The sequence below is a fragment of the Falco punctatus genome, assembly GCF_963210335.1.
Source record: "Falco punctatus genome assembly, chromosome: 3".
Lineage (NCBI taxonomy): Eukaryota > Metazoa > Chordata > Aves > Falconiformes > Falconidae > Falco > Falco punctatus.
In genome coordinates this window covers 14,030,884-14,045,497 of record NC_137582.1, presented here as the reverse complement: position 1 = coordinate 14,045,497, position 14,614 = coordinate 14,030,884, and the positions used below count along the sequence as shown (strand labels likewise).

At 63.0% G+C, this 14,614-nt stretch overlaps 2 protein-coding genes across 5 annotated transcripts in view; one reads left to right on the top strand and one right to left on the bottom strand.

The window, feature by feature from the left end:
- The window catches only part of MROH1 (maestro heat like repeat family member 1), a 57,468-nt gene extending 51,708 nt beyond the window's left edge, over positions 1 to 5,760 (top strand). For all 4 annotated transcript variants that reach the window (XM_080381662.1, XM_080381664.1, XM_080381663.1 and 1 more), the window contains 6 exons: positions 574 to 762; positions 1,394 to 1,546; positions 1,667 to 1,801; positions 2,072 to 2,174; positions 3,101 to 3,166; positions 5,075 to 5,760. In XM_080381662.1, the coding sequence (XP_080237788.1) occupies positions 574 to 762; positions 1,394 to 1,546; positions 1,667 to 1,801; positions 2,072 to 2,174; positions 3,101 to 3,166; positions 5,075 to 5,160 (732 nt within the window). In that variant the 3' untranslated portion in view covers positions 5,161 to 5,760. The remainder of the gene's footprint in view (positions 1 to 573; positions 763 to 1,393; positions 1,547 to 1,666; positions 1,802 to 2,071; positions 2,175 to 3,100; positions 3,167 to 5,074) is intronic.
- Positions 5,761 to 7,444: 1,684 nt separating this feature from the next.
- The window catches only part of BOP1 (BOP1 ribosomal biogenesis factor), a 69,931-nt gene continuing 62,761 nt past the window's right edge, over positions 7,445 to 14,614 (bottom strand). The window contains exons 4-16 of the mRNA XM_080381682.1: positions 14,455 to 14,609; positions 14,075 to 14,192; positions 13,888 to 13,989; positions 13,306 to 13,518; positions 12,591 to 12,752; positions 12,128 to 12,208; positions 11,597 to 11,666; positions 10,454 to 10,586; positions 9,179 to 9,359; positions 8,767 to 9,055; positions 8,530 to 8,614; positions 7,971 to 8,078; positions 7,445 to 7,743 (exon numbers count right to left, since the gene is read on the bottom strand). Coding sequence (XP_080237808.1) covers positions 7,590 to 7,743; positions 7,971 to 8,078; positions 8,530 to 8,614; positions 8,767 to 9,055; positions 9,179 to 9,359; positions 10,454 to 10,586; positions 11,597 to 11,666; positions 12,128 to 12,208; positions 12,591 to 12,752; positions 13,306 to 13,518; positions 13,888 to 13,989; positions 14,075 to 14,192; positions 14,455 to 14,609 — 1,851 coding nt within the window. The 3' untranslated portion in view covers positions 7,445 to 7,589. The remainder of the gene's footprint in view (positions 7,744 to 7,970; positions 8,079 to 8,529; positions 8,615 to 8,766; positions 9,056 to 9,178; positions 9,360 to 10,453; positions 10,587 to 11,596; positions 11,667 to 12,127; positions 12,209 to 12,590; positions 12,753 to 13,305; positions 13,519 to 13,887; positions 13,990 to 14,074; positions 14,193 to 14,454; positions 14,610 to 14,614) is intronic.

Here is a 14,614-nt window from a genome sequence, read left to right as displayed (position 1 = left end):
GCCGGAGCGCAGCCGCCTTTCCAGCCCCTCGGGAGAGCTGCGGATGCTCCTGTCTGTGATCCGCTGGGGCAGCCGGGAGCAATGCCGGGCAGGTGCAGGTCTGGGAGGGCTCCAGGGCTCCTACCATCCCAGGTGGCCCAGGGACAGCGGTCTGTCTGTCCATCCTTGTGCCTTCCCAGCTACGCTCCGTAAGCCATGGGTAGCATGGCTTAGTTTGCAAAGCCGAGCGCTTAGAATTAAGTGATGGCAGACTTAACGTGGCTTACGCAAACTGAATTTCCCCCTTTGCTGTGTATGCACCAGCTCTGATTACACAGTGAAATACTGCGTTGATGGTTCCAGCGGGAGGGGAACTGGTGACTGTGGTAAGTGGTTACCACGCACAGTAACTGGCCTCTGCAGAAGATGCTTTACCCGGGGCAGTCGTAATTTAAGTTTTCTTTCAGCTCTTTCTGGCTGGAAGGGCAGCATGGGGCAGGAGCCTGCTGCGGAGCACCCAGGGGACGTGTCCCTGCCAGCCCCCCTGCCAGGCTCACCCTGCCAGGACCACTTTTCTTGACGCTTCCCTTGCAGGTGAGGAAGCACGGGGCCACGCTCCTGGCGTCCATGGTCAATGGCATGGATGACAAAGACGACCCGCACAACCTGGTTGCGCTTGAGGCCATGTCCAGTCTCTCCAAGCTCCTGGATCATGTAGAGGAGAGAGACATCCAGTCCATGCTCCTCCACATCGCCATCAGGATCCGGCCCTTCTTTGACAGTGTAAGGCAGCGCCCTGGCTGTGCCAGGCAGGGCGAGCTCGTGCCTTTGCCCGGCACATCTGAAACGGCTCCTCTGCCGAGCCAGCGCCTGCTGAACAGAGGGCACGTGCGCAGGTGCTGCGGGGCACATCCCTGGGGCTGGGGAAGGAGGTCTGGGAGCTCAGTGCTGGCTGTGTAAGGACACAGGGTGGTTGGGAAGCGGAGGTGCCCGTTGCATGGTCTGTCGGACCTTGATTTCACCAGGTAGCGAGTGTGGGGTTGAGCCAGAGCTGGTTTGTGCGAGTGTCCTGGGGCAGAGTGAGGCCGGGGAGAGGGGAGAAGTTGTCCGTGGGTGTCCCAGCCGTCCCAGCCATGGGCAGTTTTGGTATTTCCTGGTGAAGAACCATCTAAAGTGGTTTTCAAAAACAAACAGAAAAGCTGAGGTCCTGCACTGAGGAGCAGGGCAGCCAGGGAAGGAGGTGCCGAGGGTTCAGGACAGACGGCAGCGTTTTTCCTGCTGCTCTGAAGCCCTCCAACCTGAGAAGCAGGGTGGTGGGTGGTGGGAACAGCCATGCCAGTCGTATCCCCCAAGGCAGGAGATACCTAGTGCAGGTCGGTTCCCGCTGGACCCTGCTCATCCCCTCTGCCCACAGGAGCAGCCTGACCTCCGCCAGTCATCCATCGTGCTTTTTGGCAACCTGACCAAGTTCAGCGAAGACAACTGCGAAGTCTTCTTTGAGCAGATCCTGAACGGGCTGGTGACACTGCTGCTGCACCTCCAGGACCCGAAGCCGGAGGTTGTCAAAGTGAGTGCCCTGCTGCCCACTTTGGCTGGCTGGAACAGGGGTCCTCTGCCTCAGCGCAGGGATCCTGCGAGGTGCTGAGCTCTCGAGTGCATGCTGCAGCCTCCCCTCTCTGTGCTGCAGGCCTGCAAGTTTGCTCTGCGCATGTGCGGCCCCAACATGGGCTGTGAGGGGCTCTGCGACATGTTCCTCAACCACCTGCGGGAAGACAGGAGCCTGCACTACGGCGAGTTCATGAACAACGTCTGCAAACACCTGGTGAGCAGCCGCCAGTGCCCGTGGCACCGGTGCCGGCACTGCCCACGGGGCTCGGTGCAGCCTGGCAGGGCTCAGGCAGGGGCTGCTGGTCCATAAGGTCCTCAGGGTCCTGCCCTTGCGTCCCCACTGGGCACTTTTCCAGGCTCAGGTGTGTTCCTGGGCTGCCCTCAGCCTCCCCGGGAGCTTCTGGCTTCCAGGAGATGGTGCCAGTGCTGCAGGCAGCCAGTCTCACATCCTGCGTGACTTGTGCGGTGGCTCTTTCTCTCCTAGATGCAGACCTACCCTGAGATGCTCAACCGCCTGATAGTAACCAACTTGTTCTACTTCAAGAGCAACTGGGTGGACATTCGAGCGGCAGCACCCATGTTCATCGGTGAGGCTGCTGGGGCCCCGCTCCCAAGCTGCTCCTCAGGCTTTGCGGGGGTGTCCACTCCCCAGATGGTGTGCACACCTGTCCCTGTTGTCCCAGGAATGCTTTTTGTCCCTGGCTCTGCTGAGAGGGTGCTGGTAACGGCCAGGTCATCTGGTGCTCCCGTGTCCCGCGGAAGCAAGGCCTGCACCTTGCCGTGCCCGGCCTGGGGACGGGTGCATGTGCCATGTGCCCCAGAAACTTCTCTCCAGCCACGTGCCGCTGATGCTGGTTGGGTGCAGTGTCTGCATGACCATCCGAGGTGGAAAGCACGTGGCCAGGTCATGCCGTGGTTTGGGTGGCCGCCTGCCATGGGCAGTGCCTCTACAGACCCTGGTTTGCAGCAGGAGTGGGCTGCCTGCGGGCTGCACAGATGATGCCTTCTATGGGGCCTGGACCAGCTCGGTCCATCGCTGTAGAGGTCCCCAGGGTCATTGTGCAGCAGGCAGGTGAGGTGAGCAACGCGGCCAGATGAGCTGCCTCAGCTCCGTGTGTTGCTGCGGTTCCTTCTTTCTGGGGAGGGAGGGTCGTACCCAGCCTTGCTTTTACCCCTTGGGGATGGTGTGTGTGTGGAGGTTTTGCTGCTCTCAGCACAGTGCCGTGCTTGCGTGTGCCCCGTGATGCTCTAGGATAAGTTGCTAGAGCTGCAGGCAGCAGAAATGCTGGCAGGCATCTCCTTGAGGTGCATGTTAGGGTGCTGCACGTACAACAGCCATGATGGCCCTTCCCTGAGCGGTTGTTGTGGGGTTTCCATTGAGTCCCCGCAGCAGGCGCTGACGCAGCAGTCAGCGAGCTGGCGCCTGGCAGCGTGGCACCATTACCTGTCTCCTCAGATGTGGGGCTCCGTGGTGGAATCCAGACCGAGCCCTGACTCTGAAATTCTTCCTCAGGCTTCCTCGTGCTGCATGTGGACGAAGACCACTGTCAGCAGGTGGACCTGGACCAACTAATTTCGGGTGAGTAGGTGCTGCCACCCGCGGTGTTCGCTGCTGGGGAGCGGGGACTTGCCTCTGCCCACTGGAGCTGGAGCTGAGCCCCACGAGACACGGCTCCCAGGCTCCACCACTGCTGTGCCCGAGGCTCCCGCTCAGCCCTCCGGGATGGGACAGCCTGGGGCAGCCCCCTGCACCCTGCCAGGACCGGCCATTGCAGAGGAATGAGGCTACAGCAGGATCCCACTCCCTCCCAGATGCGCGGGTGCAGCGAGATCCAGTGTTGGCCCCCAGGCAGCCCCCAGCTGCGTCCCGGGGGAGCTGGGGGACATGAGGAATGTCCCTGACCCCCCGGTCAGCACAGGAAGCCAGAGCTGTGGCCAGGCCAGGCCCAGCCCCTGCAGGCAGCAGGGCCGGGAGGGGCCGGGGCTGCAAAGCCACGGTGCTGCGAGGGGCTGAGCGGTCAGAATCGTAGCGTCGTTTAGGTTGGAAAAACCTTGAAGATGCTCAAGCTCAACTGTTACCCCAGTGCTGCCAAGCCTGCTGCTAAACCCTGCCTCCAAGGCGGCGGGGGGATGCTGAGCCGGCATTTGCTTTGCACCCTGCAGGCACCCCAGGGCCAGGGTGGCAGCTCGCCCAGGAGCGGGGTCTGCTGGCAGGTGCCCAGCCAAGCCCGAGCCCCCCTTATGGCACGGCCCCTCCGCAGGCTGTGACATTGGGGCGGGGGGCTCGCGGTGGGGCTCGTGGGGCATTATTTGCAGTGGCTTAGGGTAAGCAGGAGAGACTCGCAGCATCTGTAGGTAACGCGTTAACCGTCAAACGGCAGAGTTAGGGCTCATTACGAAGGGCTAATAAAAAGTCAACTTGAAGCTGGTGGCATTTTGGAGCAGAGTTAAGTAATTTTCCTGGATTTCAGGGATTTTTTCCCTGTCACTAGTGACCTCATAGTATATAGTAATGCATGGAAACTTTTGGATTGTTCCAAGGGAGCTTAAAAAACACTAAAAAAGGAAAAACTATCTTTCCGTTGGCTCCCCAAGCCCTTCCAGAAGAAAGAGGCCTGTCTGTTTGAAACAAGTGAAAGATAATCTGCCTGTGTGTGAGTAATCGCTGGAGCGAGCGGGGCTGGATTGGGTTGCGCGAGCTTCCCGTGTTGAGTGGCTCGGCTGCACGGGGTCCGGGGGGGGGCTTCGGCCTTACACCCACCCCGGGCCACCCCGCACCGGGCTCGGCGAGGCACGAGGTGCCACCGGCGGGCACGTCAGCGGCGGGGGCCTGGCTCGCCACAGGAGCTGGGGGGCCAGGGGGAGGCAAGGGCTCTCCTGCGCCAGGTAAACAAGCTACTGGAAAAATATTATTATCCTTTTACTGCTAGGAAAAACTACCTGGATTGTTTTCTTACTACCGGGAGCCGTTCCAGGCATTAGGAAATCGTGCTGATAGGGGAGGCTTGGCTGGGCGAGTGTCTGCAGGGCTGTGGGGGCTCAGCTCCCAGCTCTGTGTCCCGTCCCCTTCCCCCTCCACGCTGGGGCCCTTCCCCTCCCCAGGGCAGCAGGGCAGGAGCCCCACCAGCTTCAACCCTGTGCCTGGAGACCCCCCCAGCCTGGTCCCATCACCCTGGGGCACTGGGCCAGCAGGAGCCGCACACAGCACCGTCCTGCTACCTTGGCTTCGGTCCCAGGGCTGTAGGGTCCATGGGGTGGGGGAGGGGCACACAAAGAGGAGCTAGGGTGCCTGTTCACCCCTGGGGTGTGGGCACTAGAGCTAGCAGAGGGGCTCTGCACCCCTGGGGCCGGAGTGGATTTTTCTCCTTCCTTCTGTAACGGAGCAAAGCCAGGACGTGGCTGAGCCGTGGCAGGGTCCCTGGCTGGGGCAGGGGTGGGTGGCCACAGCCCTGCAGCCACCAGCATCTCTGTGCTCTGCTCCTTCCAGCTCTGAACCTGCTCCTGAAGGACCCCGTCCCCGCCGTCCGCGTGAAGGTGGCCGAGACGCTGGGCCGCCTCGTCAGGATCCTGTGAGCCCCGGGGCACCCCGGCTCCACCACAGCAATAGTTGGGTCGGCTCCTCGCCACCAGCCCCACAGCTTGGGGCATCCACGGGCACTGCCACGTCTTCCTGCATTGAGCACCCACCTGGGGCCCGGCTCGCCTGCCTCCGCGGCAGCACCATCGTCTTCCTCTGCTCTCACCAGCCTGCGGGAGCCTGCCCGGTCCAGCACCTTTGCAGCCCGCCTCCAGGACCTGCTCAGCCTGGCCATGACATCACAGCAGCTGGAGGACACGGTGGGCACGACGCGGCTCCTCTCTGCAGGCTGCTGTGCAGCACCCGGGTTGTCCTGTGGGTTGAGGGTCCTGGGCAGGGGGCCTTGGTGGCAGGACATGGTGTGAAGGGGCTGCAGCTGCCCTGGGGCCATGGGCAGGTGGCATCCCGGGGCTCCCCACGTGGCTCCCACTTAACTGGGAGCAGGATGGAGCCCGACCCCCCCCGGCTGCCACTAGCCCCTGGTCCCACCCTGCTGCTCCCCGATGCTGAACACGGGGCCCTACTGGATGAATGTGACCGTCCTCTCGACACATGTGTACATAAATGTATTTTTAAATAAAGCTCTTTGCTCCTCACAGCGTTGTGGTGGGGTGAAGGAGAGGGGTGCCCCCCTGGCAGCTGTGGGAGCTGGTGTCTTGGGAAGGGATGCAGGGGTGTGGGGTCTGCTGGGATCCCCTTTGGAAAAAGGTGCTGGGTCTGTTCTCCACCCTCTTGCCCAAGGGGAAGCCCAGTACTGGCCCTGGCTCTACACCTGCCCCCTCCACCCCCCGAGGTGGTCCTGCCACAGCTCCCCCTGCTCCTTGTCACAGGTTCTTTTTCTCCCTCAGGTTCAGTTCCTGCTGCTCCTGGCCCCGCTCTGCTCCCCGGGCTCCTTCGCCGGGCTGCAGGTGCTACACAGGGCCTGGCAGCAGCTGAGGGACGTGTGGGGTGGCAGTGGTCCCATAGCATGGCTCGGCCCCGTCCCGGCAGCGCTTCTTCTCAGCGCTCAGCAGTGACATCCAGCAGGGCTTGCAGTGTCAGGGGCAGTCCTGGTGTCAGTAAGGCTCAGAGTGAACAAGCCAGATCAGAGAAGACCTGTTGTTTGTGCCCAGTGCTGCAGGTGGGGCAGAGGCCACCTGGGGTTTGGTGGCAGGAGGTGTCCTGTAAGCTCTTGGTCCCGGCACGGCACGGTGGCACCTGTAGGCTCTGGTGCTTCCTCAGCTGCTGCCTCTTCCATTGCTGTGGGACAAACCTTCAGCCCTACCTGCTCCCTGGGCTGGAGCAGCTCCCACAGCCCTCGTGGTGGCAGGATTCCTGGGATGACTGGGCAGGGAGTTGGGCTGCACCAGGCCCTCTAACCAGCCTCAGGGGGGCAACGAGGGGGTCCCCTTCCTGCGCTCCCCCCCTCCCAGCCACCTTCAACTTTGGAAGCCGTAGGTGGGCGCTTTGCATCGGGTTTGGTGGCAGCCCTGGCCCATGGCCCCACTCTGGGATGAGCCCAGGTGCTGTGGGACCCCACAGAGAGGGTGCTACGTGCTGGGGGGGCCACGCTGGCTCCCGGCAGCCCCCGGCCACGTGGGTGTGTGGACCAGGGAGGGTCCCAGCTGGATCCCCCCAGGGCCTGGCACGGGGAGGGACAGTGCCTGTGGCCATCGCTGAGCTCATGCGTGGGATGAGCTCACAGTGCCCATGGGGATCCTCCGCTGGGACCATGGGCAGGGGGAAGCCAGGCCCTGTGCCCCCCACTGGGGTGACCCCAGGAGCTATGTGGGGTGATGCTGGGGTTACCATGGAGCTGGGGGCCTAGTGCATTTTGGCTGGGGCTAGGGCTGGCTGCTGGCTGTGTCTGTGCTCTGGCTGCACGCGGGGCAGCGGGTGTCAGGGGTCCCACTGGAGTGGAGACCCTGAGGAGGGCTGAGACACACATCTGATTGTCCTTCCTTCCACCCCATCACCTGCCCCTGCCTTGTCCCACCACCCTTCCCTCCAGCTGGGATAGGCAGGATGGCAACCGCAGCCCAGCTCTCCAGCACACGGCCACTGCGGTGGGGTGGCTTCCCCGCAGGGATGGGGCTCAGCCAGGGCTGGGACAGGACAGACCCCATCTGCCCAACCCCCATCAGGCAGGAATGGCTCCGGGGAGCTCCCACAAGAACCCCGTGGAAAGGCAGCTGTGCTGGCCGGTGCGCACCACGCTGGGCTGGGGGAGGCATCAGCCGTGTGTCCCCCCCAGCCTCAGCCCAGCCTGGGCTGAGCCGGCAATGCAGGAAAAGCGCAGGATTGTGTCCAAAAGGTTTAATGAGAAAGGCCACAGAAGTCCGGGAGCAGGAGCGGGAATGACCTTCCCAGCAGAGCGCGGTGGTCCCGGTGCTGCCCCTTGCCCGCTCTGTGGTTGGGCTGGGGGTGCGCGGGTGCCAGGTGGCACCTATGTGTAGAGCCGGATGGTGCCATCAGCACCGGACGAGAAGACCCAGGGCTGGGTGGGGTGGAAGATCACGTCGAGGACAGCCAGGTCCAATGTAATCACATGGCCCTTCAGCACCTTCACGGGCACCAGCAGCGGGTTCTGCAGCAGGTCGCTGCGATGGAGGGGACAGGTCAGTGCAGGGCTTTGCCCCACCCCCCACCCCGACCTCCCTGGGGTACCCCCAGAGTCACCCCCCCCCTGCAAGCTCTGCTTCATCCCCCCTGACCCCGGTGTGGGCAGCACCGCACCCTCCCTGCCCAGCAGGGCTCTGCCGTGCTGCCGCGTGCCAGAGAAGTGACCCGACACCGAACCCCTGTGCCTTCCCCCCCTGCTACCTACTTGTAGACCATCCCGTGGCAAACTATGACGGTTCCGTCGTCCGAGCCCGAGGCGAAGAGCGGGTAGTGCTTGTGGAAGGCCACAGCCCGCAGCGCTTTCTTGTGGTGCCTGCAAAGGCGGTGTGCATGATGCCAGGGGGTGGGGGGTGCGCTGCCCCTGTCCCGACGCTTGGCCAGGGTGCCTGGCTTTGCACATGGCCAGGCTTTATGGACCCCGAGCTCTGCCATGAATGACCGTGTGCATGGGATGGGAGAGGGCAACTGGGACAGACTGGGACCCGCTGTGGGCAGCTCAGATCAGCCCAGCACCTACTGCCCTAGGGGCTTTGCCCCACCGTGAGCCCCAGGAGAGCTGTGGTCACCCCCACCCCAGCACACGAGAGTGTGAGCCACCAACGTGCTGGGAGATGGCTGCTCCTGGCACGGCCCTGGCAGGCTCCATCCTGCTGCCAGGTCCCAGGAGAAGGAACAACTCTGGGAAGACGCCCCATGGGGTTTAGGGGGGCTGCGGGCAGGTTAATGGGGAGCAGGCAGAGGCTGGCCAAGGCCCTGGGGCTCACCGTAGCAGCTGGTAGGGTCTGGTGGAGAGGTCCAGATCGAACCAGGCCAGCTTGCTGTCGTAGCTGCCGCAGATGATGTTGTCGCCTGTGAGAGAGAACAGGGTCTTTGCGGGGTTGCCAGCAAACCCCACGGTGACCTGCCAGCACCCAGAGCCCTGCCTGCACCCCAGTGGAGCACCACACTCCACACCAGCTTACAAGACCTGGCAGCTCCTGGGGAGCGCACAGGCCACGTACCTCCAGGGTGAATGGCCATGCTGGACACCCACTTGCAGTTAGCCATCAGCTTCTTGGTGAGCTCCTGCTTGAGGAGATTGTAGATGCGGACGTAGCGCTGGGTGGCCACGAAGAAGTAGGGCCGGATGGGGTGAAAGAGCACGCACTGCACCAGCCCCTTGCTCTTGCGGAAGGGATTCTGGCTCCAGCGCTTGCTGGTCTGGTGAATCAGCACTTGCATGTTGCTGTTGTCAGACACGACACTGGCGAAGTAGTCGCCTTTGCCATGCCAGGTCACCTGCTTCACGGCCTGTGGAGAGCAGGGAGGGGGACAGCCACGGGTCAGATCCATCAGTGGGACTGCCCCACACCTCCCCAGGGAGCAGCCCCCCACCCAGCCAACCTGGCTCCCGCAGGGCCTCCTCATCCCTACCTTGCTGTGCTTCACAACCAGCCGGATGCCTTTTCTGTGCTCCTCCACAGTGGCTGTCACCCACTGGATGGGCTGGACCCGCTCCTCCTCCGGTGCCACGTAGGACTCAAGCAGCTGGTCAGTGGCCCCATAGAGCAGCTTGTCCCCGAGGCAAGGGTTCACCAGCAGCACCGACTGCTCCCTGTAGCGCGGGGTGAGCAGATGGATCAGGGCACCGCCGAGGAGAGGCAACCCCTCCGCAGGCCCTGTACCACCATGGGATCATTGAAGCATTTTGGTTGGAAAAGACCTTTAAGAGCATTAAGTGCAACCATTAACCCAGCACTGCCAAGCCCAATGCTAAACCATGTCCCCAAGCATCACGTCTGCACCATTTTTTGAACACCTCCAGGGATGGTGACACCACCATGTCCGTGGGCAGCCTGTTCCAATGCTTGATCACCCTTCCAGTGAAGGCATTTTTCCCAGTATCTGTCACAGCACTCTCCAAGCTAGCCAGCTGCAACAAGATCCTTTACCATCTCATACCAGCATACTCTTCACGCCAGTCTCTCTGCTGCCTTTTAGTCTGACCTCATCCACAACAAGTGTTTTCTCTCTTCTTCCTCTCTCCACTTCTCCCTCAGCTGCTCTCCCTTCATTGCTCAACCACTTCACTTAACCAGCCACACCTGCACCTTATCTACATCGGCCAACCCACCGCCCCTGAGGCCAGCCCACAGTTGTATATTATCAATGCTAATTAACCCAGCTTCATCCCTCTACAAATATCCAATCTAAACCTCCCCTGGTGCAACTGGAGGCTGTTTTCCTTGTTTTGTTGCTTGTTACTTGGGGGAAGAGACTGACCCCACCTGCCCACAGCCTCCTATCAGGCAGCTGCAGAGTGAGAAGGGTGGCCCCAGCGCTGAGCCAGGGCCACAGGGAGGGACACATGGGACTCTGCTGACAGCCTGGCCCTTCCGCAGGCCAGCAAAGAGAGAACACGGTGGAGCTCTGCCTTAGCCCAAACGCCCCAGGGAGGATGGTGGGGACTGACTGGCTCTTCCACAGGATGATGAGGGCCACCAAACGAAGCAGGAGGCAGGCTCACAGCGAGCAGAGGTGGCTTTGCACATTGCAGTGTGGCCACCCTCGCTGCTGGAGGCTGCCACAAGTTTACCACGAGGTGATCCTGGGAGGCTGGACAGGCTTTGGGAGAGGAAATCCTGCAACCGCTTCCAGCTCTGGGAGCTCCCAGCTGGAGGATGGAGAAGGCCATGCCGGGACACTCACACGCAGATGGCCACCAGGCAGATGGTGGGGTTGGGGTTCCAGGCAACGCTCTTCACCACACCACCCACAGGCAGGGTCTTCATGCAGCGAGCCGTGCACACCTCCCAGAACCGCACTGTGCAGTCATCGGAGCCTGCGGGACAGGGCAGGGTGGGCCAGGGCTGGGCATGCTGGGCCAGGGGCTGCCACAGCTTAGCTCAGCAGCACCGGGCTCCAGGGCATGGCACCAAGCCAGAGGGGAGAGCAGCCCTGAGCCCCAGAGCCTCTGCGGAGGAGCACTGGGAGCAGCAAGAGGAACGCAGCAGCGCCCCAGTGCCCTCGATTCCCCAGCAGCTTCTCTGCGCGACAGCAGCTCCAGCACCACAAAGGCGAGACGTGACCAGGGACTGCTGCTGAGAGAACAGCCCCCACCCCGCTCCCTCCAGCACCGCGTCTCTGCCCATGGTCCCCTCCTGACGTGCACGGCTCCCAGCGCAGCTGCTGTGCTGGCAGCACGCCTGGCTCAGCTCGGCACGGCACCGCACTGCACGGCCCCGTCGAGCTGCAAGATGCAGGCAGGCAGCTCCTTGGGCAGGCTTTTCCGCAAGCAGGCACGGCGGGAGCAGGTAGTTATTTTTAACGCCTGATCTCAGCCACTTTCCCAGCCCGGGGCCAGGAATTCCACGTTGTGCAACCGACCGACACCGCGGCCACCGGGAGCTGGCAGCCTGGAAACTCCAGCGCTATAAAAAGCACATGTGCCTTTGTGGGCTGTTAAACTGCCATCTGCTCTCAATCTCCAGCCTCCGGCCGGCCACGCAGGGCCGTTCGCTCCTCCAGCCTCACTTTCTCCACTCCTGAGCGGGAGGGACGCAGGCTCCTGGGTGGGGTCCCAAGAGCGGCTGGAAAAACACCCTGTGTCCCGGGGGGGGGGGGCACGCCGCTGGCTCGGGCTGCTGCGGGACTCCCAGGGATGCTCCTTGCCTGGGCTCCCTCCAAAAGCCGTGCCCCGATGGAAGGGGCTGGCAGGCTCCCCGGTGCCCGGCAGCGCACAGGGGCCCTGGCTTCCATACGAGGAAGCCCGGCTGCCCCGACTGCCACTGGCTTGGGGCTGGGGCTGGGCTGGTGGCACCCAGCATGGCTGGGGAGTGAATCCTTCCTTACCTGATACCAGCCACTGCCCGCTGGGAGAGATGCTGAGGCATCGCACCAGGCTGGTGTGCCCACGGTAGACCTGGGGAGGGAGACGAGAAGTGGGTGAGGGCCCCACGCAGCCCAGTGGCTCCTCTGTGGGGACCTCCCTGCCCTGCCCCGGGCTCCTCACCGAGGGAGAGGGGGGCCTGGGGGTCACCTGTGTCTAGGGGAAAGCAGGTCTGCATGCCACCAGCCGCCCTGCATGAGCAGACCCGGGGCCCCTGCTCTTTTCCTGGGGCAGGTCCCCCGCTCTGCTCATCTGCAATGGCGCTGATCCCAGCCCTGCCTCACCCGCCACAGGCAGGACCCTGCTGCTGCCCGGCTCTGCCCAGCGGGGGCTGCAAGGCAGCTCCTCTCCCTTGGGGGCAAGCAGGCAGCAGCTGTGGCCAGAAAAGCCCTTACGGGTGCGTGGGCATGCCTGGTCTCACCCGGAGCGGCTTGGGCACAGCCCACTGCCACGGGCATGCACACCAACCCCCCTGGCTCGGCGCACCCACTCACCAGGGCCTGGGTGGTTGGGAAGGGCTGCAGGTCCCGCGGCTTCGGCAGCTTGGGGATCAGATCCTCTGGGTCCACGTTGACCTGCGAGAGGCAGGCGGTGAGACACGCTCAGGCGGCACATCGGCCCCCTGGCACTTGGCCGGTGCTGGTGCCAGGCGTACCAGGGCAGGCTCCAGCTGGGAAGCCCAGGTGCGTGGCTCAGAGCCAGAGGGGGATCATAGGACAGCACTTTTGCAAGCGTGGGCACGGCCCCTGTCACAGCTCAGGAGCTCTGCAGGGAGCTGGGGCTGGTGCTGTGGGTAGGTGAGGAGGGGCGAGAGGTCGTGAGGAGCAGCAGTTTGTGCCCCAGAGCATCGCGGTCCCCTGACCAGCTGCGTGGCATCAGGGCATACATAGGCTTGAGCAGGGGCCACTCAGAAACATGCCCAGGGCATCCAGATGATGGGGTAGGAGAAGCCCTCACCCGCATTTTCCTCTGGCGCGGGCAGAGGTAGAGGTCCAGGCAGCGCTCGAAGCGCTCGTGGATGAAGCGGGAGTAGGCAGGCACTGCCCGCAGGCACCGGTACTGCTGTGGCACGAAGTTCAGCTTCCGCTCGGCCGGCTCCTGCTGCTCCCAGGCCAGCTTCTGCGGGGTGGAGGGGACCGGGGTCAGCAGGGCCAGCAGGACCCCTGGATGGCGAGGTGCTGCTGCCCCAGCCCCGGCACATCCCCCTGCGCCAAGCAAGAACCATCCTGGGGCCGCCTGCCCACCAGCCGGCATGGCGTTTACCCCCTTTGCCCCAGCACCCACTGCCTGCCTCCAAGCAAGCCCTCCTCAGCCTGCTGGGGGTTCACCGCCTGCTTTTTTTCCCCCAGTCCCCTGGGCTGAACGTGCCGCTGCATGCACCAGGAGACCCCGCAGTAGTTTAGCTTGGAGGCTGCGCCTTGCTGTCACAGGGACACGCTGCGCCCTGGGAGCTGCCCCCACTGCTCTTTTCATTCAAGGGGTGGAAGAACCTTTGCTTTCAGTTCCCTTGCGGGGTCTCATCTCCACATGATGTGGTCTCCAGGGTTCCCCTCCGAGGCGCAGCCCTTCCCCTGCTGCCCTCCCCAGCACAGCCCTCTCTGGTCCCAGCTGAGCTCCCCCTGCACCCAGTGCTTTCCCCCGTGGCTTCTAGTCACTCACGGTGCCCCCTTACCTCCTCCTCGCTGAGCAGGTACTCGGGTGGGGGGTTGTAGGACTCCTCGTGCCCAGGCAGCTTCATCTTGGGAGCTGGGACGTGCATCTTGTGGCGGCCCAGGATGGAGTTGGGATCCTCATGGGCCCAGAGGTCGTAGTATGTAGGTGTGTCGTCTTTGGGTTTACGGGGCTTGATCCAGCCCATCTTGATGGCGTGGACTAGCTTGGAGACCTGTGGGGCAGGGAGAGGTCAACCCCAGGAGCCACAGGACTCCTCAGGCTTGGGGAGGAGGAGGAGGTGTGGGATGCGAGGATGGAAATGAACGTCTCTGGGCACAGCTCTGCAGCCCTGGGAGCCCAGTGGGGCTGCGCAGGACCGGAGAACTTGGCACAGGTTTAGATGAAGACATGAACTGCAGCAGCAGGAACAATCTGGGTGAGTGGGGCTGGGTGAGACATGGCAGGGACAGGAGGGACCACCAGACAGGAGAGCAGCCACGCTCGTCAGCCTTCAGTGCTGCGGCCTGCGTGGGGGCTGCCATCACAGGCAGAGCTCGGCTCTGCGCTCCCAGCTCACCCAAGGTGCAGTCAGACCTCTCACCTTCTCCTTCTCGATGAGGGAGGGGATGAAGCTCCGCTTGTCCGCTGGGCGATTTGTCACCGGGTGGATCATGACTTCGTGGGTGAAGAAGTCAACGGCCGGCTGGGGAGACACAGATCCATGTTGGCCCCATCCTGGGACAACCCAGGGCTCAGAGCAAGCGCAGAGGGCCGTGCCATCACACTACCTCGTAGGGATTGAAGTGGACATCCCCAAACTGCCCTTTCTGGAGCCGATGCACCAAGTCCACCTGCTCATCTGTCAGCTTTATGTCTGCACCCGTCACCTTGTCCTGGACCGTTCGCCTGCAGGGAACAGAGAGAGGGTTAGGGCTGGATTGCGGCGTCTGTCCCGTAGCGGGGGACTACCATGAAGCCCTGGGCTCCCAAAGCCATGTGCCCAGAGTCACACCGGGGGACCTCGAGGTGTCCAGTCTGTGTTCTCCAGTCCTGGGCTCTGGGGAGTTGGGGCACTTCAAGCCCCGGTGCACACACGTGTGGACACACACACTCCACGTGGTAAGCACATCACGCCACGCACCAATGTGGTCTTCCCTGACATGCTCACCAGTAGTCAGGGTTCTCCATCTTCTCCAGGAACATGTCCAGCTCATCCTTGTTCCGGATGGGCTTGTAGATCTTCTTGCCCTCCAGGTTGTAGCCGATGTGTGGGAAGTCCTGGTACCACTCCATGGGGATGTTGCCCACCGTGTTGCGAATGTCCTGGA